Source organism: Achroia grisella, unplaced genomic scaffold, assembly GCF_030625045.1.
Source record: "Achroia grisella isolate CSIRO2021 unplaced genomic scaffold, CSIRO_AGI_Agris_v1 utg474, whole genome shotgun sequence".
NCBI lineage: Eukaryota > Metazoa > Arthropoda > Insecta > Lepidoptera > Pyralidae > Achroia > Achroia grisella.
In genome coordinates this window covers 338256-362910 of record NW_026712878.1, presented here as the reverse complement: position 1 = coordinate 362910, position 24655 = coordinate 338256, and the positions used below count along the sequence as shown (strand labels likewise).

Here is a 24655-nt window from a genome sequence, read left to right as displayed (position 1 = left end):
GTTACGCATTATGGAAGTAGATACCTACTATAGTTTAATCTACTTATCCAATTATTCATAAACGCCATACGTCATATGAATTTGTATTAGCTCGAGTTGTTTTCTAAGTCCCTTACCAACTATTTTCTTAATTTGAATAAGTTTGTAGGAGGTTATGGTTTTTATGAATAATGAGATTTGAATATAGGGAAAGTGGTGTAACAATAAAAAATACAGTGACAGTAGGTATTTTGTTATGAAATTGAAATGACAAATTTGCTTACAGCCCACTTGATGGAAAGTAGCAACGGGCGCAAGCATCAGCTTACATTGTATTGAATTACAGAAGGTATTGTATTAAATATAAGAATACATCGTGTGCTTTGCCCTGAGGATTGATATATACGATGGCATACCAAACTGTAATTGTAAATTCAATACGTAAAATTGAATAACAACACACATTAATGGACATTAAGTTTTCTAGGATTATTACTCGTTTGTGTAGTCCATTATATTATTTAAGTTAAAATGGAATGTTTTGTTGTAAAATAATTGTAAACAAATTACCAAAATTTATCTAATAACAAATTAACATATCAACAAGTTCTAAAAAATCAGATCATAAAAGAGTATTACAACAACACCATGTTGAATGAGTCGTCGACATAACAATTTTACATAAACATATATAAAAATAACGATCATTGTTAATACAATTCGAATCGAAATGGTTGGATCGAATTATTTCATAATTGCAACAATACGATAACTATTAGTTTAATCTAATTATCTCAATACTTAGGTAATTTCTATTAAACTAGCGACCGGCTCCTGCTTCGCTCGGATGCATTACAAATCTTTGAAATTCTCGGCTTGTTCTATACTACCTATAATAGGTACGCATGTTTATACATACAAACATTTCTCTCGAATGACTACTTTTTGCTGAAAACTGCATTAAATCGGTTGCGTAATTAATAAAAAGAGATAAGCGAACAGATAGCGGCGACTTTGTTTTATACTATATAAAGATGACTTTCAGTGCTTTATTAGAGTGCATTAGCAAGCACGGTTAGCATCTTTACCTACCTACTTAATTCGTGGTAAAGCGTGTTGACATGTTCTTTGTTCGCTCAAAGTCGCTCAAGATACCCAACTTAATAATAATTAGTAGGTAATATTTTTGTTAAACAAGACAAAATAAATTTACATGAAAAGATTTATAAATATTTTAGGTAAATGCATCACGATAATTTGATATAAATGTAAGAATGTAAAATAAATTATAACAAATATATAATGTATAAAACGTAACAAATATAACAACGGTCCCACAACAACTAGGAATGTTAGAGTTGTAAATATTTTCTTAGCTTTGTAACCTATGTAGATATACTTTAAAATTACAGTCACATAAATTGACTTAGATCTAGGTATTCAGTATTGGTGATTTTTTTCTGTACCTAATCTACTAGCAACACGCCACGACTTCGCACGGGTACAATTTTATTAGAAATTTGTATATATTTTTTTAAATACATTCCATGTACTGATAGTGCAGCTTTTCATAGAGAAAATATATTAATTTATCGAATAAACCAACTCAAATAATTATAGGTAAATAAACCTCGCTGATAAAAATATTTTAATATCATTAATAGTTGAGGCGGTTGGCAGTGACTGTTCTAGAATATACCTCAGTAATTTGTACGGTCTGCAACAAAATTAACAGAACTTCTAGAGACTAATTTAGTGTATTAACAGACACTCGGTCACCCGTCAGGTTGCCCTAATACAATTTCTGTTCCCATTGGCGTTATTAATCCATTTACAAAGAGGGTTGTGGTATTGTAATTAAATCCGCCAATCAGAGTTCAATGAAACGATAGTGACTTGACGGTTGACAGAGTGTCTGTGGCCACACCTAATTAGGCACGTTAAATTTGAAATTTATGTTTTTAGTTAATTGTGTTGCACACTGTATTCAATAATATCAATTATCTAGGTACATACAAGCGACATCCGCTATACGTACAAATATAAGCTCGTATAAAACCATCCTCCTGCAGTTTACAGTCCCTTGTTGAAGTAGAACTCCTTTACTTTGGGGAATTTCTTCTGAGCTTGTTCCTGGACATTTTTAAATGTATAAAATAAACATCACATACACAATAAGGGCAATAATAATAACAAATAAATAATCCTGGGCAATTAACATAGCGCCATCTAGTACTACTGTAAGTAGAGCTTGTATTGTGTGTATTACACTAATGATATAAATACTTAGATATATTTTTGTAAATACATAGGTTCATAATATACATAGAAAACACCCAGACGACGTACGAGAAATCGAACCCGCGACCATCGGAAGAATAGCGGTCTCCTATACCGCTAGACTACCGAAGCCGTCATAATAAGGGGTCATTCAAATCTGTTGATGCGGTTCCCCTTAGAAACCATCATCATATTCTTAATGAATTTGGCACAATGGGCTAATTGACCTGACTTCATACTAATCACATCATCCACCACTGGTGGCCAGCGAGCATAATGCACCCACATAATGAAAGTGGTAGGTACTTAGGATCGAGAGGCACCACCCCACAACCAGGCCTCTGGAGGCGCGCGCGTGTACCCATGCGCCTCGACGAGAAGGTAGGGTGCAAGCCATAGCACCCTAACCAGAGAGAGGGGGCCTGTCCTACAATATCTACAGGACAGGCCAAGCCGCCGAAGTCTTAGTTTAGTGGGTACGAGTCCCACACACCACCTCGCCATCCCTCCGGCGGGGTGACGGTCTTGTTGAAGATTTTTCCACACGATAAAAAAAAAAGGTACTTAGGATCGTGCGGTTGCAGCCATTATCATCCATTTAAAAAATGTCTGGATAAATTACCTGCAGGTCCTCCTCGAGGCTGTTAACCCCGATGGCGGCTCGCTGTTCGAACAGTGCGCAGCAGAGCGGTGTGGCGAACGTCACGCACAGCCCCACCAGGAACAGTTGGAACGGGATCACCGCCAGCGGGTAGCGGCAGAACATGCCACGGCGAGTAGCGTAGTTCGTCACCATCGGGGTTAGAGCTTAAATACACACCACTGTGGTCAGATGCAACTAGGGTTTTCGTTTCGAGTTTTGTCGAGTCGAGAAAAACCGAGAAATCATTATAAATATATTAATACTAGCTGACCCGTGCAGCTTTGTCTGCATCCCACTTACATGACATTTATCGTTATATTTCGCAATTAAATTTCGTATTAAATCAAATTATAATATTATAATAAATAAATTTAATCACAATTTGTTCAGTAATTTTTTGCGTGAAAGAGTTACAAACATCCATCCATACTCACAAACTTTCGCGTTTATAATATTATTAAGATTTCACAATAAATACAATATATTCGCCATTCCTATCAATTTCTAAAGAACCATCACAAACAAAAATGTAGTTTTGAGAAAACACATAAAATTCAGTTGAATAGAGGATCTCCTTTTTAAATTATTGCAATAAAAAAATCAACGACAAAAAAATATATAATATCTTATATGTGGTAATAGTGGTATAAAGAGGGTATATTATATATGTATACGTACTCATGCCAGGCACCGCCATCAGGACCCTGGAGACGCAGACTAGCCCGATGCCCACGGCGGCCGCCCGCTTCGAGTCACCCAGCCGTTGTCCGTCCGGGGTGAATAGGGGTGTGCCGTTCATGAGCTCGCTGTTACATACAAACATACACTACATTAGAAACAGAACTGAGTGGTCGGTCGAAATTCAACCATAGACTTTAACAATAAACAAATATATATATATATGCGTGTGTGTGTGTGTGCCAAATACATGGTAGTGTGTGTAATGTTTTTTTTATTGATTTATATATTAAATCAATAAAAAAAACAATTTATGCATTAAAAATATATTTTTTAATGCATAAATAGTATATATTATATATTTTATATTTTATTATATTAGTATATATTTTTAGTGCGAAATTTCATACTCCTCCGACCGTGAAATTTTCATTTTGTATTAATATACCTACAGATAAACATCTCTCCTAATGTGTATTACTAGTTCGTGAAGAACTAAACTCAATGCATATTTTGAAAAAATTTCATCACAAGAAGAATGAGCAAGAAACTTGTGTGTTGCTCTTTTTAATAGATGCATTCGTATACACTTTTGCGCAAAATAAAAATCTCTTCTATTCTATTGTTAATATTTTTTTTATCTTGGTCTTTTAAATACTTGGTGTCGTAGGTCCTCATGGGAAGCGTTATTCACTTACCATCCGCATGATCATCCGATGAGCCGCACTCTCGTTTTTCCCTTATGCTATAAAAAAATCTAAAGAACTTTCAATTTCTCACTAAATTATACAAAATAAAAAATACATACTTGCTTCTCATCATGGGGATGTTGATGAAGTTTGCGCCACACACAGCTGCGAAGGGCACCAGTCGAGCATATATGGGTTTCATGTTCTGAAAATGTATCAAACATTTTTTTATGTAGGTACACATAATTATGTCAACATGTAAAGTATAAATACAGTAGTAAGGTTCCTACGTGTAATTTTTTTAATGGATGACAACGGAATGGTTTACTCTCCTGCGCTAACGGTATACACTGGCGGGTATTATTCTAAATTCATCCAATAAAAAAATATGGGTACTCTATACCCTACTACTAACAATACTCTCATCCCATGCAAATATAGATTTTTACTAACATATTTACAATCTGTTTCTAGTTGGATGAATATGGAATGGCACACCAATCTGTGCTAACGGCATATCTACACCGGCGGGTACTATTCTATATTCATTCAACAAAAAGTAAAAATAGGTATAGGACCACTCTCATCCCAGATATATAAGACTATATTTAGATTTTTACTAACGTATATACTACATATAAGTTGTGTTTTTTTTTGTTAGATGAATATGGAATGGTATACTCGTACACTGGCGGTTGTACCTATATTCATCCAACAGAAATAAATACATATGGTTTCATTCCCTTTTACTAACAATACCCTTACCGTAAGCAGTTAGGTACATTTTATCTTTACGATTGCACGTCGAGACAGTTTGTTTGTGATGGAAGCCTTATTTGTGATATGACGGGGTTTGTGTGTATACGTGGGCAGTGGCTGTGACGTCCTAAGAAGTAAATATTTGTCATCTTATTACAGTGTACTGTATAAGTGAACTTTCACGCTTCGTTATCACATATTTAAAATAGATTATAATACCAAACGAGATGTTTAGTAGACGTACAGCAAACAATAAATTCCATGATTCAAAGAAAATACTCATATACGAGTAACTCTTGTATCATCATCATCTGCTTCTTCCTTATCTTATTTATTTGGGGTCGACGTAATATGTTTTTCTCTTCCATTCATCCCTGTTCGCAGTCATCCGGTTATTTCCTCCCTTTCTTACTATATCATCTTTTACACAGTCCATCCATCTCTTTTTCGGCTTTCCTCTGCCCTTATAATCATCTACCCACCCTTAATACACGAGTAACATTCGTAAGTACCTACCTACCTATATATCCAACTTTAATGCAATACTGCATTATTTTTAAAAAAATCGACATTAGGACTTCAATTTTAAAATAGAGTTCACTGTTTAGCACACCGCTTTACTTCCGATGGTTACGGGTTCTATTTCTCGTACAGTACAAACATTTTGTATTCATGAGTATGATTGTTTGTATCAGTTTGGGTGGTTCATAGATACGAGTATATTAAGCATGTATTTACAAAAAATAACGTTATATCAGTATTGTCATACACATATGTGTCTGTTTGCAGCATTGTAGCTCCTAAATGGATAGACCGATTAGAATGATTTATTTAAAGCTACTATATATACGTTTGTAGTTATAAAATTTAAATAGACATATCTAACAGTTGTCTAGTACCCATAGTTCAAGCTATGTTTAGTTTGGGACTAGATGGCGTTGTGTAAACTCTAGAGGATGAATTATTTATTCAAACCATCTAAAATTATCAAATCTATAAACTATGAATTAGATACCTATCTGAACAATAACGTCTTCAATACTCTATCAGTCCGTACAATGATAAACTCAAACAAACCGACACACCTCTCATGATTAGGTATTAAGTTAACACCTCATACAGGTAGCTAGATAAGATTACTATACTTATATAAACAAGTGACAATAAACTATTGTGATTTTCCCGGCGTTAACGACTTATCGTACACATTGATCACATTATCGGAAGTTATAAAACTGTCAAGAACGAGATTAGTTCTAAATATGTATCAGTTTTACAGATAAAAAGGTCTACTTGACAAGGTCATAATTATTTCGATATTTAAATAATAAATAGTTTTGGTTATCGCACGCTTAAAACTAAGCTGAAAATATTAAAATTTTGGAAAAATAACTTTTAATATAAAACTATTTAAGTTGATTTTGTAAAATTGCTAATTTTTTAGTTAATATTTTTTAGTATCAGCGTGCTATTGCATACAGCTCTATCCGTAACTAATACATATTACATATCTACATATTTGATATTACATATTATTATGTAGATGATCCGGCGGCTTAGCGGTGTAGAAAACTGCGGTTTAAAAATTTTAAATACAACGACAGTACATACATTTCTATGTACTTTAGTTGTATTTAAATTGCAGTGTTGAATTTAATGGTTTTGAAATATTAAACGTGTATATATACCTATAAAATTTAAGTTATTATTAAAGTACTACTTTGAATTTTTACTCTTTTTCTATAGCTCCGGAAGTACTATGAAACTGAAAATATTTTTTATTAAAATAGGTTTTATTTAATTTCCGAGGTTTTTTTCGTCCGTAATCTGTTTGACTAGGATAAAAGTTGTGTCCTTTTGCTACTTGTATCAAATGTTACTTCAGCTTTCATGACGACTTTGTTAGTAATATTTAAAATAGTGTTTATAACGTATTGATATTACACACTAAATTATTACACCATAAGTGTTTTTATGTTTAATGAAATCTTTAATAAGTTGTATTTACCTTAACTTTGTTATTGAGGTACAAGGCGGTACCCAACGCGCCTCCACAAGCCGCACAGTACGACGCCAATAGCTGCCTGCAAGAAAACATCACACGTCAACCAAATTTAGTTGTTACAAGTAACAGTAAGTAAAAACCTCATCATAGTAACAGTTCATAGTGTAATAGATTTACACAAATCTACGAAATTACTAGTAAAGTTTAGACATTAAGTATTGTTGAGACAAAGTTCTAAATAGATATTACGTATAAACCTACTCATCGGGAAAGGGAGGGGGACTTAAGGCATATACCTAATGTATTTTTATACCATCATCAAGCATACGGAGCATTGTCTGTATACTTGTACAGCATCAAACACATCACGTCGTCATGCAATGTTGAGTTTCAGATCGAAACTTAGATTATAAAATAAGCTGTTTAGTCGCTGAAATGGGTGAGACAGAAATTAAAACTACAAAAAACTTTATACAAACTATAAAGTTTACCCCGCTAAAAATAGCTTAGATATTCAAAATGTCACCTGACAGATATTTCAACACCTCAGATATGTTTCAGGGTTGAGACCCGAGGACTGATAACGCAGATGACTATAACAAATGAATAAATAGTAGATCCTGGAGATAATTGGGATGCTTACGATTTTGATAGCGGAGCATCTCCTGATCTGTTGGTGTAGTTGACGACTGCGTTGAACGTCTGATTCACCCATTGCCAGAAGACAGTGGCCGCTGTCGTCTTGTAGAATGTTATCATGCCTGAAAAATCAGTTTTATGTACAGTGTGACAAAAAATAAATTATATATCGCACCTTGGTAGGTATAGGTATATTGATATTTGAGCGACAATAGCAAAAGTCTTCTACAATTAGCAGTGTCTCGTCACAGATATCAAATAACTAGGACAGGCGCCTAAATAATAAGAAAATATACCTTTAAATGATAAAAAAAATATCTTTTATTGTGCCACCTATTAATTTCATTCTTTTAGCTCCAGTATTGTCACGTACCTATGCCTAGTAATTTCATTTTATTTTGACCTAGAACCCAAAAAGTATAAAAACAAAAGATAACTCACCCCTTCACCCTTTTATTTTTCACCCCTTTATTTTTCATTTATAGTGATGAGATATGTTTGTACATTATATTACATTTTTTTAAAGAAATGAATGCTAGAGAAACGCCCATTACGCCGACTGACCGATAAATGAATGGGATAGGGAAGAAGCAGATGATGAATTTGAACATTAAAGTAGATTAAAAATGATATTATTATATTGTTGCTTGTCACACTATTTAAATGAAGGTGTTTAATCTAACATAGAATTTATAAAAAAATCACCCACATCCCGTAATGATGGTGTTCATGGGCGCTTGCGCCGACATCCGTCCAATAGCAAACATCTTCTCCCCTGTGTCGGGATGAAAGGCGCTGTCGTACAAATACTTTGTCCTCCACAGTTTCTCTTCATCATACCCTGGTGGCATTTTACGAGATTTCCTGATAAAAGAGAAAATTAACTAAGCAATTGATCTGTCCAAATAATCAGAAACATTGTATCTAGGAACGAGACTACTTGCTGTTGGATGATATATACTTTTTTGGGTTGCTTTTGAGTTGCCTGTTTGCCTTGATCACATTTTATAGGTCTACCAGAAAAGAAGTATTATCAACATATGACATTTCTTAAACGTATACCTAACACTCAAAGTTACTTAATGGCCTTTAAAAGTACAGTTTTCTAGTTCCTTAAACTGATGTGAAGATGGTATTGTATAAACATCTCCACTGTCACTTACAGTCAGAGATTTTAAGATCGAAAGATCATTAGATATAATGTTAATTTGTGAAATTATAAGAAATTCGAAAATATTGAGTATGTTTGAAAATTGGATGTATCGTGTTGCTTAAACACGTAGACTACAATTGTCATGTTTTATAAATATTTTGACTGTTAAAGCTTGATTCTGTTTTGAATCTTTGTTGGCGACAATTCATAATACAATTTCAAGGTTAAGATCCTCGAACCATAATTAGAAGTTCGCCGATTCAGTTGTCACGGGGACAATAACATCACTATGCTATAACAGTATATGTATATTCACGCATATTCAGGTTAGGTTTTTTATATCTTATATATTTCTCCACACTTCAACGGTTATCTCTGCTTAGGTACCCTGTAAAAAACCTTACCGGGTACCTAAGCATAGATAACCGTTGATGTGTGGAGGGAGGGAATAATTAGTAGTCGGGATTAGAGAGGCCCCATGTTCGCGTAGAAACTCTCGTGATTAATTCCTGGACGCCACGATGGGGTTTACTAACCTACATACAGACTTCATACTGATTCCATCACTAGTTAACAACCTGCTAGCTAGTACACCATGACATATTAATTTAATAAGAAACCGTTTATTTAACAGCTCACGTATATTATATCATTGTCAATATCTTATTTATACTAATATTAAAAGAGATAAAGTTTGTGAGTTTATCATTCGGGGTAATTTCTAATAGCTACTACTGATTCGATTTTAAATTTTTGTTTAATATTGGATAGCCCATTTATCGAGGAATAACATTACGACACGACAAATAGAAGTGGAGCTGAAATGAATAATGATGCAAAATCGGGAAAAAAATAACGCAGCGAAGTGGCTGGGGTCAACTTAGCTCCTTATAAAATAAATAGCGTCATATCATCAGCGCGTGTAACTTCATTTATTTCATCATCGTACTCGTGAGTGAATGTCGCGTGAACTATTTGTTTTTGTTTACAAAATAACCGATTACATATAATATCGCCGTAATTATTATCATGTAGTGTGTAGATAATAATGTCATTTAAATAAATAACTATATAGATCATATTTCTGTCTCCTGGTGTATAAAAATACTTAATATATTATAGGTGTATAGCTTATCGTTGTACTAGACAATATCAATTTTATTCAAATTAATTTAAATATTTTTATGATTGTATTATTCATGACTGCGATATCAGTTTGCTACAATTGTCAAATTGTACAGTCTTTTTTGAGTAACAAAATATTGTAAAGGAACCATTTACTAATTTTTTTGTAATAAATTCGTTTGGAGATTTAGTAAATGTAGAGTGAAATAACTTATTAGGTATTTAAGTCACTGTTTTTATAATACGGAATATCTCGAAAATAAAAGATAAATAAGTTGAGTAAAGTCGACGCTTTTATAAATACTAGATACACCTGTGTTACGGGAGGAATTATTAGTATAATAGTATATGGCAGCATTTGGCCTCTTACCTGAACTCTGTGACAATGTTCTTTGCCTCGTCCAGTTCTTTATCCGAGGCGAGAACATTCAGTGGGTTAGTCAACTGTAGGAAATGCTTGGCCCGCCCCGTGTACGTCGATTGGTCATAACGAGGTTTGTCTAAGTCGATCGACATTATTTTTGCTCTAAAAAAATAATAGATTCATTACATTAGTTAGGTACTATGATAAAAATAAATAAAAAAACAATATCTTTATTCGCGCATTTGTTTTGTTTTATTTTATATTGGCTATAGACTATACATAGGTACGCTTTTGGGGCCTCATAAACATCGTGACTAAATTATTGCAATATTCACAAACATAAAAACTATGAAAGCTTCTTAGGCAAATTCTATAAAACTTTATAGAAAAACCTGCATTAATTTATATACATTTTTGTATCAATTTTCTACCCATCTACACATAGTTAAGTATATAAAATATTTATTCAAGATACAGTAGATGACTGCTTATCTAAATAACGTACGTAACTCCTATTCTTTATTATAAGGAAATGAGTATTTCACGTAGCAAGTTTATTTAACAGTAACAAATTGTGTCTTCTTAAGATAATGTTAATAGATAATTAAGACATCTATACGGCGGCCATGAACGGACGCCGTTATCTCAGTCAACAAAATAACTGTAATACAATTAACTATTAACAATAAGCAGTAGTAATATATCGTAAACTAGTAAAAAATATATAACATATATATAGTAGCCAAGGAGATAGTTTAATTGCGGCATATCAGTTGTTTTGTATTCCGTAAATAACAATAAGTTTGCATAATGTAGCTATTTGTATTTTAACTATTTTAAGTTTGACCTAAGTTTCGATATACCCTGTCTATCTACATTCGTGCTATATTCCTTAGGAGAAACACAGAGAGTTAATGACACTTTTAAATAGTAATAATAATGGAATAAATAATTTAATTCGTCATCCAGAATACTAAACGGATGGCAAATTTCATGACAATAAGATACATAGATTCGTTATGGCACCAAGGAGCGAAACAGAAGACAAACTAATGAAATAACTTTCACAAATCTAGGTTTTCTAATCAAATGAATATTCGTAATCACTAATTATCAAAAGATGCGATGAACATCTTTAATGATGCGTTTATACTCGTAATACGAAGTTAGTAGGTGAATAACTAGTAGTAATAGTGAGGTACCTATTTATACTCAAAATAAATAATAATTACAAAGGGATTGATTTCTAATTACACGGTCAATAACATTGAATTACTTTAGTAGATAAATACTATTTAATTATTCATTACAGTCGTAGTAGAGTCGTATTGTAGAACGGAAAAATCAGCCGGTCACTTTTTATTTATGTTTTTTTATTCAAATTCTAACAAGTCTGTATAGAACATTATTACTGTGTATTAAATAAACAAATCAGTAGAATAAAAAGATATTTCATTTAGTACTAATATATATTATAGTATATATATTTTTTTAAATGACATAAGTATTTTTAAACTATTAAAAAACCCATGACTAGATTTAACTAATATTACGAACCAAAATATTTACTATATTATAGTAAATTACTTATTAATTTTTTGGATATTTGTGTACATATTGTCAATTATAACTGGTAACTGGTATCGTTTAATTAACGATTTCAATCAGCTGAAGCCTTGCTTACAGATTATATAAATATATACAAATTAGTAAAATACTTTATCAGTTATATTATAGAACTTCGCATTCATAAGATTAACAGGGATTATTTATTTTATTTATATTTTTATTAATATATATTACTTACATACTAGTTAAATGTATAGTACAAAAATAAGTAATCAATAAAGAGTATCGTGCCAGTGTGACCCACGATATTTGTTTATCAGCACTTATACTATATAATGACAAATTGAGAATAATTACTGAGGTAATTAATAATAATGTAACCAAACCTCATAGGTTCGATCAATAATATTACCAAAAAATGTTTTAACTTGTTCCACTGATCTTATTTATTATTAAATTACTAACGAGAATATATATAGTGGATATTGCAATATTTAAAAAGGTTCTGTTAAATAATTTAGAGCAATATAAAATTAATAATAAATCCGTAAAAACGTAATTATTTTCTAATATGACTTACCTTTATTATTTAAAATTGAAAAAAAAACAGAGTCTGCTTGGTTGTAATAAATACAATATATAATTTATTTTAGCTGTAAAATGTTCACTATGACCATTTTTAATATAATAATTGTTCACTTTTGAGGCTTATCGGTCTACTGAGTTTAAATGTTGCGCCGTGACAAACCCTTCACGCGCGCAGCGCCGTGCGTGACGTAAAATTCAAATCGATTCGCTATGGATGGCGGAATTGCCAACATACATGAAATAGCTTTTTTTGGTTAAATTGGAATAGTGGTCTACTCTGTTCCATAATCTGTCAGCTGTCATGAGCTAACAGTCAATTTCAAAAAGTTAAAGTACTCTGCACTCTACATCTCCTCTATTTGGACTTGGAAATTGTCCAAAAATAACTTGAATTTTTAAATATAATAATTAGTTTTCAGCCTTCGTTAAAATGTCTCTTATTAGTAGAAATATTTTCCGCGCCCTAGTGCAGGTATAGTTGATTTATTTACATTTATTTGAAGTATTATCCCAGCACAAATTTTTACCAGTAGTTGTTTCGTAACAAGTTTTTGGTGACAAAGTAACAAAACAGATTTTTGAGAAAACTACATGCTCATATGTGAATTAGGTTTTTAATAACCCTCGGAGCTTAATCTAGAAGAACAATTAGTATTCCAATCCATACATTCACGTGACCAATTATTATTACGTATTATGCTTGATGCACTTATTATACAGGCTAACCTATCTATACAGGCTGATAACATATATTTTTTTAAAGGATCTATGAACAATTATGTTCATATAATAAAATATTAAATTCTGATCTGAATCATGTTTCTGAGAAATGTTTGTTTCATATTATTTTTATATATATCTAAATAAACACAATATCAGTTTATCAGTAGATATGTAAAGATATAAAATGAATATAATGATATTGATTTTCACTGCACTATAGCTTTATAATGTTTATCTATAAAATCAATATTTCTTTCATTGCAGGGTTCGCAACATGTGTCTAAGGGAGTACATACAAGTGCGGTAAATGCTGATCAAAGTGTATGTTTTGCTCCAATTGGTATCAGCACCTTGGTGAGATTGCTAACATATCTATACTAATTACGAAAAAAGAAAACAAACTATGCAACAAGTCCATCTTAAGTTAGTAAACCCCAGTTTGGTTACTTTCCATTAAATTCAGGCATAACCCAAAAAATGGCTAGTTATAAAAGCATTTGCAACTTATAGTACATATCTAATATTCTTTATATTATGACTGAAGTGGCAACAGCTGTTTTTATACAAAAAAATATTTGTTATTATGTAAATGACTTTCTGTAGAAGGGAATGCATATAATGTGGTAGCACCCTATATAATAATTAATATAAGTACAGAGCCATGACATCTTAGCCCTCTGGAATATCAATTTAAGAGGGTTGCGTGTCATGAGTGTCCCATTAAAAAGGTAAAATCTGTCCTTCATAAAAGAGCTACATATACTGCAAAGTTTGTTTTCTTTTTTCCTATTTACCTATCCTGCATAATTAGATGTATACAATATTCTAAAATTATCAAAATTTATTATTATAGTATTTAATTTAATATTTAATATTAGTATATTATCTACAATTGGCACATTCATTGTATTCATATTATAGAAATATAATATTATAATTTTTATTTTGAGTTGTATTTTAGTACAGTATTTTGTATGAGGATCGAGGCCTGACAAACTGTAAGCAATTATTTTAAAAAGCATGCACACATCACTATTTGCAAGTTCCACTAAGTTTGTTTTTATTATTTTATGTTATTTGTTGTATAGAACAACCATTCCATTTTTTATTATGAATAAATACATGAAACAATATATATTTTCATATTGGCATAAGGGGTAAAGTGGTAAAAATTTATTCTAAATTGCTACACTAATTAATATCTCTGCCAGTACTGTTATAAGTCTGGTGTGAATATATCTAAGTATAGTGCTACCTATACTTAGATACCTAATGAATAAATTGAAACTTGGGTGGTTATTCTGAAAGCATGAGACATTTCCCACTTGAATTTACAGTTTATACTAAGTTTTCAGTAGAATAAAAATAGCTCTAATCTCTGTTATACCATTTATGACATGAATGTGACTGGAGAATATTTAAATTAATTGAAAGTTATATTATTAGTATTGATGCTGATTGGTTTACTCATATATGTGAGAGCTTAATTAAATAAATGGTATGACAAACTAGTCTGTCCAAAAAGAAATATCAAAGAAAATAAAGCATGCCACTTTGTCTTCATGACTTTGTAACCATAATCTTTGTGTTGTCCAAAATGTGTTATTTAATATGTAATACTATCTATAATATATACCATCTCAGTAATTTTAAGTTCATATCTATTTTTAAGTTTTACTTTGTATACAATAAGTAACTAGTAGCACACCTAACAAGGCAAATCTGATGATAATTGGACTAATGTAAATGATTAATAATTTATATTTATACTAAAAAGTTCATTCTGAAAAATTATAGTGTTATGGTTTAGGCAAGGGTGTTTTCACAGAATAGAGAAGTTTGTTCTGTAGCTATTTTATAGTGCATTTGAGTAGGGCCAAGCCATGCTTATTGGCTACTAGGAAAGTGTCAATGCTATGGTGGTATGAATGTTGAAATATTTTTCATAATCTACATCGAATAACTTTTCTCGCACACTTGTTTTATAATGTTCTTATAAATTTATTATACTCAAAAGCAGTGTACTGCTGTACATTAAACGTTAATTCATTATCTAATCACAGTTTGTAATAGGTAATTATTTGTACATTATATTATTACTTATGTAAGACTACACACTGTTACAGGTTAAGTTTTTTGTCAATATATCATTTAATGTCTTTAGTATATGTATGTTTTATCATAATACATCAGGCGAACAATTTTAATTGCTAATTCAATGTAACATTATACATTGGCTGATTTATATACATATAGAAATTGTTAATTTATTATATACTAGATGTACCCGCGATTTCACCCGCGTGAAATTTATAGCCTATATGTTATTCTGATGTATAAGCTATATTTACTGTAAAGTTATATCAAAATCCATTCAGTAGTTATTTTCTGAAAGAGTAACAAAGTGGATTGATGATCCATACTCACACTCTTTCGCGTTTATAATATTAATTAATAAGATTTCACATTTAAAACAAATTTAATTAACTTATGCATCTTCATGCACCACTATATCTCTCACTATATAGTGTGTGGGTGTGTCCGGTTGTTTAAGTAAGAAGTTTGAGTATGAATAGGCTAATACTCTATTATAAGATTAAAATAGGACAGACAGTATAGAAATAATTTTTATTTACTTATAACAAGATAGTATGAGCATGTAATGCGAAGTGACCAGGTTTATTTGGTTAAGAAATGACCCGAACGTAAAAGGGGAAGAGGACGTCCTACAGCCACTTAGTAGACCAGCATAAGTAAAGTTATCGCTATACAAAAATTACCCGACCCGACAACCCACAACAGATAGTTCTGCCGCCGCAAAATTAGGAGAGCCGACCCCACGTAAAGTGGTACAGTGCAAAGAAGAAGAAATCAAGTCAAATCAAAAATCATTTATTTATGTAGGACATTTTAGCCGTTTATGAACTACAAATGTTTCTATTATATTTTTTTCCCTACCGTCCAATTTAGTATACAGATTCAATTGAGAAGAAGATAATAAACTCTTTTGTGGTTTTATGCCTCATTCATTATTAAAATTCAGCTAAGTAAAATGGGCATGAGAGTCGAGTGTAGCAGTAGATAATAGAAAAATGTACTATAGCATTTTTTTTTATTACTATATAGCAACCAAATGCAAACAAGGAGGGTCGCATCAAGTGCACTTTAATTCCTGGAGATGGCGTCGGACCTGAAATGGTGTACTCTGTGCAGGAAGTCTTCAAGGTTTGTATTTCATTGTAAAAGGATTTATAGTAGTCTAAGGAAATAAAAATGCAATTTCTAACAAAAAATATTTCCGAGTATAGCAACATAACATTTTGTGTAAGGGCTTGTAAGCACGAAGAAATAAATAATCTTCTTACATATTTTCTAACTATTCCAGGCCAAACTGTGGGACATTCAAAACGCTGAACCAGCTCAAGCTGTTATAATTTCGATCCACGTAGCAATGGAACAGCGGATCAATCAAAGGGGATTTCATTCGTTTGAGTACTAATTGCTTTCATTGGGGCAAAGTTGTTAGAAATATGAATATTAATAAATGTATTCTTTTTCTTATATCTAAAGGGGTTATATATTATTTAGTGATGTAGTAGTTTATTTTCTAAATATTTTTTTTTATTACATTGACAGGCGGCAAATATCCCCGTGGACTTCGAATCCTTCTTTTTTTCTGAAGTAAACCCGACATTGAGCGCGCCCCTTGAAGATGTTGTTACCTCTATCGCTAACAACAAGATTTGTATCAAGGTGAGTGCTGGCTGCATGGGTTTGACGAACGATCTAGTTGGTTTGCATTATTAAAGTGAAACAACAATATTTATGTATTTATAGAAGCAACTAAGATATTTATTAAAATAGTCTGTTATTAAAAGCAATGTATCATCTATTAGGCAATTGTCTAAATAAATTATGAAATTATTTTGTAAATATTTACAGAAGTTTATTTTATCAGAAGAAAGTATAATTTTGTTTTTTGAAGATTTAACGAAATATTTAAAATGAAAAGTCTGTCTTTTTGTTACCACTTTCTATTAACAATACAATCCCGGGATTAGAAAAATCAAATTATCTACAGTTAATCCCGGGATCCCGGGATTAGAAAAATCGACCGGGATCGAATCCTCTAACAGCTAGTCATTGATAAGGAGGAGTCGCATGTGATCTATACTGCTTGAATACTCTTATATATGTATTGCTCGTAGTGTAGGACACTAAGGGATTATAATCATGTGATATTTACTTATTTGAGTTTACCTTTTCTAGGGAATTTTAGCTACCCCGGATTTCTCTCACACCGGTGAATTGCAAACGTTAAACATGAAACTGCGTAACGCTCTCGACTTATACGCAAACGTGGTACACGTGAAGTCTCTGCCCAATGTGAAGTGCCGACATCACGACGTGGACTGTATCATCATCAGAGAGCAGACCGAAGGGGAATACTCGGCGCTGGAACACGAGTCTGTTCCTGGTAAGAACACACATTTTAACTAAAATACCATCCAGATCATCTGCATGAATGGCGGCCCTCCACCGTGTGTTTTTTAGAAACTTTTTGCCACGTACAACCATATCGGGGAATCACCTTCTAGCAATGGATTTCCGAACGGATATGGATATTGAGACATTCAAATTTTGAAAAGAGAAAATTTTTTAGTAAAGAGAAAATTTTGAAAGTAAGAAGAGAAAAATACAATTTTGCAAAGAGCTTATTCCTTCTTTTTAGGAAGAAATAAGCTCTTTGCAAAAAACCGGCAACGCACTTGCCCTGGTCTCGCGGGTGATTATCATTTACCATCAGGTGAGCCGCAAGGTCGCTTGTCTCTTATGCTTTAAAAAATAGGGATCATCCATAGATTACGTCACTCAATTTCAGTAAAATTGAACAGCTGTAACATTGACTGGGGTCCTCCCCCCAGTCAACAGTTGAAATTTTATGTTTTATTATTAAAATTTAATGTGATGTCACAAAGTCTAAGACCCTTCCTAGGAGAATGGGATCCCAGATTTTATGATGTTTACACGAACTTTGTAACTCCTTCAATCCCTTGTTATATAATACTCGTATCACGATTTGACGAAACCTTAACGTGTAATGTTAATTTATGCACAGGCTTTTGCTAACACCTACTATGCTTTTCATAAATATGCCTAGAATCTATACACATAATAAAAATGTAACTTAACGCTATGAAAAATATATATATGAAAAATATATGAAATAAACTATTACTACGGATCTTTATTACGATAATAGAATCCAAGATGGATTGATTGTTTGGATTTTGTCTGTGTGTGCTAATCTCACTCAATAAATTACTTATCTATGTGTAGGAGTTGTGGAATGCTTGAAAATCATCACTGCTGCTAAATCGGAGCGTATAGCCAAATTCGCGTTTGACTACGCTGTGAAAATGGGCCGCAAGAAGGTCACTGCTGTACATAAGGCCAACATCATGAAGCTTGGCGATGGATTGTTTTTACGCAGCTGTGAAGAGGTATTGCTTTAGATGCTTTCCATCTTCTGTTTAATTTTGCCTTTAAGCGATTGCTGGACGACAAATCTACTATAAACAGAATCACCTCGTTTTAAAATATTTGTTAACGAGCTCCTCCAAACTTCTAGGTCTATTCAACTTTTAACTTCATTTTATATACAAAATAAACAAATTTTACGCGTCTGGCCTTACGTGCATTTAATGAGCTGAAGTATCAAGCGAGTCGTATGCTTGATTATATAATCCATCTATTATATAAAATTCTCGTGTCACAGGTTCGTGTTTATACTCCTCCGAAAAGGCTTGACCGATTTTGAAGAAATTTTATATGTATATTCAGTCGGTCTGAGAATAGGTTTATAACTAATTTTTATACCAATAGTTAAGGATGGTAATAGATACACAGAGTTAAGGGTGGCAAATAAAAGTTTTTTTCTTTTTTAGACAATTTTTATTTCTTTTTTATTTTTTTTATAGTGAGGCATTGAAAAATACATACAACCCTAAATTTTCACCGTTCTATCATCAACCCCCATTTTTAATAGTGATTTTAATTTATATGGCAAAACAACGTTTGCCGCGACAGCTAGTACTAATATTTTAGTTGAGATTTTAATGAAATTTTCAGCAATAGACAGAGCCATTCAAGAGTAAGCTTTACATTCGTGTTATAATATAGAACATGCCGAGAAAATAAAAAAAATTTAATACATCCATGCGAAACCGGAGCGGATAGTTAGTAATGTATGTAAAAATCACATTTCAGATGGCTAAACTGTATCCCCGAATTCAGTTCGAGAAGATGATAGTTGACAACTGCACAATGCAAATGGTGTCTAATCCAAACCAGTTCGACGTGATGGTCACACCGAATCTGTACGGGAACATCGTGGACAATTTAGCCAGCGGGCTGGTCGGAGGCGCGGGCGTTGTAGCCGGTGCCTCCTACAGTCCTGAGTGCGCTGTTTTCGAACAGGTTTGTTAAGACAGATTATTTCATATTCTATGTTGACAGACCATCTGATGGAAAGTGGTAACTTTCATCTATAACCTTGTATATGACCACAAATATAATATGAATTTGTGACACCTGTGATATGTAATATATTTTAAAAAGGATGAAAAGGATAAATTTGTGATTACATATCAAATGTTATTTGTTTATTGATTAACCTATTTAGAAGATCAGTTACTGTTTCCTATTTTTATATCACATTTAAACCTACTATGACCTTTTTGAATAAATCAATTTAATTTAATTTCAAATTAATAAATATCAATTATAGATAATTATAGTTATAATTGATGTTTTTTAATATTATTTGTAAATAAATCTATATTCTTAATCGTACTTTTAATCAAAATATGGAATATCGTTCGTAGGGCGCACGCCATATATTTTCGGGCGCGGTGGGCAAGAACATCGCCAACCCGACCGCCATGCTGCTGTGTTCCGCCAACTTGTTAGCACACGTCAACCTGCACTCGTACTCCAAAATGATCAAGAACGCCATCAACAAGTATGTATAAATTAACAAGTATCAGAATTTCTTCCAAAAATAGAATAATAATAAGCGCGAACCTACCGCTGTCTCTCGGATTAATTTTGTATTGTTTCCTTCACCAAAGACTTGATGACCTCGGTGATCTAGCGGTTTAGCACACTGCCTTACTTCCTATGGCCGCAGGATGGATTCTTCGCACGGCAATAACATTGGTATTCATGAATATGGTTGTTTGTATCGGCCTGGGTGGGTGTTTTCTATGTATAATATGTATGTATTTACGACAAAAAATATATCTATGTATTTGTTATCTGGATACTCCATACACACTTTAGCTGCTTAACTTGGGTCTGAATGGCGCTGCGTGTTATCCTGAGATTATTATTATAGATTAATAAAAAATCAGTCAGAAATATAAATTGACACAAGATTATATTTTTGTGCAGGAATTTCAAATAACGATTTCTTGAGTGTAATTCATAGTAAATCTTGACTCTTTAAACCATTTCTATTATTTAACTTTCAGAGTTCTAACTGACGGCAAAGTGAGGACGAAGGACCTCGGGGGACAGTCCACAACCAAAGATTTCACCTACGCCGTGATCCAGAGCCTTGCCTAATCAACTGCCTCCCCACCGAACTTAGTTCAATGCTCCAAGAGCTTAACATAAGGATAATTTATTTGTATTGTATTCTATGTAGAAATGTGATCTGAGAAATCAAATATTTGTTCGATACTGTATAGACGAATTTACCATTGTACATATAATAAAATAACAGTTATTTATACTTGCTACTGTTTTATTGTTTTAAGATTGGACCTGTGTTTTAACTTACATTTTTACTATAATCATACTAACGTAAATAACACGATATATCATGCATTTTCTATACTATTTATATAACTATGTAATTTCAATAAATACTATTCGATATATTATCTGAAAGATTCTGCGACAAGTCTACGAGATGACGATATTTTCGTCAGTATGATATTACAATTTAATTTAGTAATTACTGGATTGATTACATCGTTAATCTCCTTGCGGTATAGCTCTCGGAGTGGCTAGCTTCTTCACTCTGTCTGATATTACGTACTTTAGTGCGTTAGGAGGTACCTGAAAAAAATAGTTGCTTGAACAGAACGTAATAGTAATTATAACAATTCTACTTAAAAAAAAACACTGAAATGAAAATACTTTCATTAGAAGAGAATCAGAAATTCATTTTAGAGTATCTCTTGACAATTTCTGTGGCTATTGATCTAGCTTACTAATTCATTTGACTAACTGTGAATCTATAAGTCATAGTACTTTCGTTACGATAAAGTAACGAAACGTCAGAAAAGTCTTGCCCATGAATATGGAATAACCAATTGTTTGCTATAGCGAAAGTTTTTGTTAGAATGAAGACTTTGACTGCGATAAATAATTATTTGAAATTTTGTTAACCGTTACCTTAACTGGGTCTCTGTACCACACTTCTTGGGATTGTCGCCTGTAAACTTTGAAGTCGGGCCTGAAGCAAATCTGATTGATTCTTGGTAGCAAAGCTTCGAGTGGTTTGCCTGTACCTCTCTGTGGATAATCATATTACAAGTAGTCTCGATGATGTAAATAATCTTATATAATACGTATATATAGATATATATGTAAATATTTTATTTATTATTGTCTATATAGATTTTAAGTTACTTTTAGGGTCATTGATGTAGTTTAGCTTATTTTCTAGACTAGTAGTACATTAATCAGTGACTGAATGTAAATTTTTTTCTGCATGCACTATGAGTCTTCACCCAGATGTGAAAGGAGCTGTAAGATCTTAAGATTAGTTAAGATCAATAAATATGTTACCTTTACAGCAGGCGGTCTAAAATCCTTCTTAGGTCCTGCAATCTGACTAATATAATCCATGTGTTTCTTCCATTCGCTTTCAGACCATCCTTTCTTCTTTTTCACATCTTTTGCGTCAGTTTTCTTTAAGTCCAGTACACAATTGGCTAATTTCGAATAGCATGTAGTGTTAGCAGCTTCTATCATGCGATCGATACGTTCCATTCTTTCTTGATTGAACCGGTGTTTGTACATTCGTTTAATTGTTAGAAACCGCCTGAAAAGCGAATATCAGATTTATAAGAGCTATCTAAAGGACTAAAGTAACTTGCATGAGATCCATTCATCAAGAATGGATAGATTTTTTTAATAGAATGGGCACCCACCTGGATTAAAGTTTCACGCTGTGCAGAATTGATGGATGGTTTTCACACATATGGTTGTTACATTGCTAGCGATGAATTAATCTCCATTACTACTCTAATCCTCATGTATATATATATATTTATATATTTCAATACAACGTGGCAGGGGGCCAGCCTACCGCCGTCTGTTGGTTTATTTTTGTTTAACTTGGCGTTTTCTTCACCAAAAAGTCAAATATACATATAAATTCTATAATTATAATATAATTGTAAATTAATGTGTAACTTAGGGTAGCAAACTACTAGGCTACGCCGCGGCGCCGTTTTCAAAGGCTGTTTAAATATTGCTAACTGTACTTACCTTATATAAGGCCACGCAGCGTCATTAACTCTATCCGATATTTGACTGTACAGAGCCGACTTCCTAATACCTCTGGGTGTTAAAGCAGGCATGCCTTCGCTGGTATCGATAATATACTTTCTTGGTACGCTCAGAATGTTCAGTCTTCTGGGAATTTTGTACGGGAATATGGATGACGGGAGATCAAACTTCGGCTTACCCATTGTTAAAGCTAGCTATTCTGAGAGTTACAGTAAGTGGGAGATGGTTGAATTCGTGTATTACATTTTGATTATACGGATATTGTTTACATGTCCATTTTAAACGCCAATATGTCAATTGGTGTATGATGACGTGAATTCGGATTCCGAATTAGTCATATAAAAGCCTACTAAAAGGCAGTGATTATTTTTACAGTGGTATTTATACTTTTTGTTATGGATATTAATGAAATGGTGCACCCGTCTGCGCTAACGGTTTACGCTAGCAACGCTAGCAACGCTACGCTGATGCCTAGTGGAGGAATGTCTGGTCAGTTAGCCCATCGTGATAAATTCACCAGGATTGATTGAATTGATTGATGGCACATTGCTAGTAATAATATGGTCATGAGTCCACATTATAACAATCCTCTTCCCCCCTGTTATGTCATGTTATATTATCCTGTATGTACACATTTTCATTTTATCGGCTTACTCGATACAAACTACATAGCTACCTCTTTTGATTTGAAATATTTGAATAGGCAAGTAGGTAATATTTATTATGGTTTTTCTAACTATATGCAATGTGCTGTAATGATCATCTATCATCACATCACATTGAAGAGTGAAAGTAGCTTGTGATACGTAAAAATAGCAACATTCGCTGCCACTGCTATAAATTGAGGAATCTTTCTCACTTTCAGAAAATAAATATATATTCAGCTTTTGTCCTTCTTAATTTTTTTAAATATAGACACGCCTTCTAGTTTGATATTCAAGGCAGATAAATCCAAGAGTTACCATTGATGGCATGTTCGTAGCACACGACGCTGATGTAGACATTGGGCACATAATTGTACAAATAAAACAAAATACGTTATTTATAAAAACTTGTATTTAAATAGATTTTCACAAGTCATGATCTAACGTAATACTGATCTCATCATCTCTAACAAACATCAACTAACAGGTTCGTTTCACATCTGTTTCACCTATAAAACCAGTCATGTGAACATGGACCGACAAGACTTCGACTTCGAAGATTTCGAGATCGGTTACTACTAAAATATTGAGTGACATTTCAATACAAACCATATTTTATTTATTTGTTTTTTTAACAAGATACTCAAAGTAGTAATAAATATATGGAAAATAAATATTTAATTATATATATTTCTTTTCATATATTACATGACCTGAAAGGTAACGAAATATTATGAAAATATGGACTCATCATAATTTTCCAGTTGATTCAATAAAACACAGTTTGTACTAAAAATAACAACAAAGATTACAAGCGAATGATAAATACAACAATTGGGTGATTAACAATTCATAAGGACAATGAATGGTGTCAGTATTTAAAAAAAAAAAACATTACAAATATAAATTGGCTGCAACCTCTTTTTTATTGAACTTTGATCATGCGGATCGCCAGTTGCGATAAATAAAATAAAGCAATTAATCTCTATTGTTAGAAGAATTAGTATTATAATTACGAGAAAAAGCAGTGGTCATAATAAAATCATAACATTTCTAAATCATCTATATTAGTTGTTAAATATTTTGTAAAAAAATGTATATAACAGTTGGTATACATATAAGAGTTTCATTAGTTAACAATAAACAAAAGGATATAATGGAGAAGATGATCTTTAGTGCCACACGTTACATAATATTTAAGACCCGGAAACCAAATTTGTGATATATTA

The 24655-nt window shown here is 32.5% G+C and overlaps 3 protein-coding genes across 5 annotated transcripts; 1 reads left to right on the top strand and 2 right to left on the bottom strand.

Moving 5' to 3' along the window:
- Window positions 1-478: 478 nt before the first annotated feature.
- LOC131845568 (sideroflexin-1-3) lies at window positions 479-12630 on the bottom strand. Of its 2 annotated transcripts, none has more exons than XM_059194647.1 (9): window positions 12464-12630; window positions 10321-10476; window positions 8382-8536; window positions 7677-7794; window positions 7037-7112; window positions 4389-4474; window positions 3581-3708; window positions 2882-3066; window positions 479-2112 (listed from the first exon to the last, which is right to left on the bottom strand). In XM_059194647.1, the coding sequence occupies exons 2-9, from the start codon at window positions 10464-10466 to the stop codon at window positions 2053-2055; spliced, it is 954 nt and encodes a 317-aa protein (XP_059050630.1). In that variant the 5' UTR covers window positions 10467-10476; window positions 12464-12630; the 3' UTR covers window positions 479-2052. The 2 variants fall into 2 exon arrangements, with proteins under 2 accessions (XP_059050630.1, XP_059050631.1); XM_059194648.1 differs by lacking the exon at window positions 12464-12630 and adding an exon at window positions 12349-12376.
- A 170-nt stretch (window positions 12631-12800) lies between these two features.
- On the top strand, window positions 12801-20958 carry LOC131845566 (isocitrate dehydrogenase [NAD] subunit beta, mitochondrial). Of its 2 annotated transcripts, none has more exons than XM_059194644.1 (9): window positions 12801-12943; window positions 13459-13515; window positions 16321-16419; window positions 16831-16947; window positions 17464-17671; window positions 18535-18698; window positions 19465-19674; window positions 20082-20218; window positions 20730-20958. In XM_059194644.1, exons 1-9 carry the CDS (start codon window positions 12902-12904, stop codon window positions 20821-20823), a joined length of 1128 nt encoding a protein of 375 aa, XP_059050627.1. In that variant the 5' UTR covers window positions 12801-12901; the 3' UTR covers window positions 20824-20958. The 2 variants fall into 2 exon arrangements, with proteins under 2 accessions (XP_059050627.1, XP_059050626.1); XM_059194643.1 differs by having other exon boundaries at window positions 13459-13548.
- Window positions 20959-21013: 55 nt separating this feature from the next.
- LOC131845571 (uncharacterized) lies at window positions 21014-23104 on the bottom strand. Its single transcript, XM_059194652.1, has 4 exons — window positions 22762-23104; window positions 22057-22312; window positions 21661-21780; window positions 21014-21321 (listed from the first exon to the last, which is right to left on the bottom strand). The coding sequence occupies exons 1-4, from the start codon at window positions 22962-22964 to the stop codon at window positions 21238-21240; spliced, it is 663 nt and encodes a 220-aa protein (XP_059050635.1). The 5' UTR covers window positions 22965-23104; the 3' UTR covers window positions 21014-21237.
- Window positions 23105-24655: the final 1551 nt, after the last annotated feature.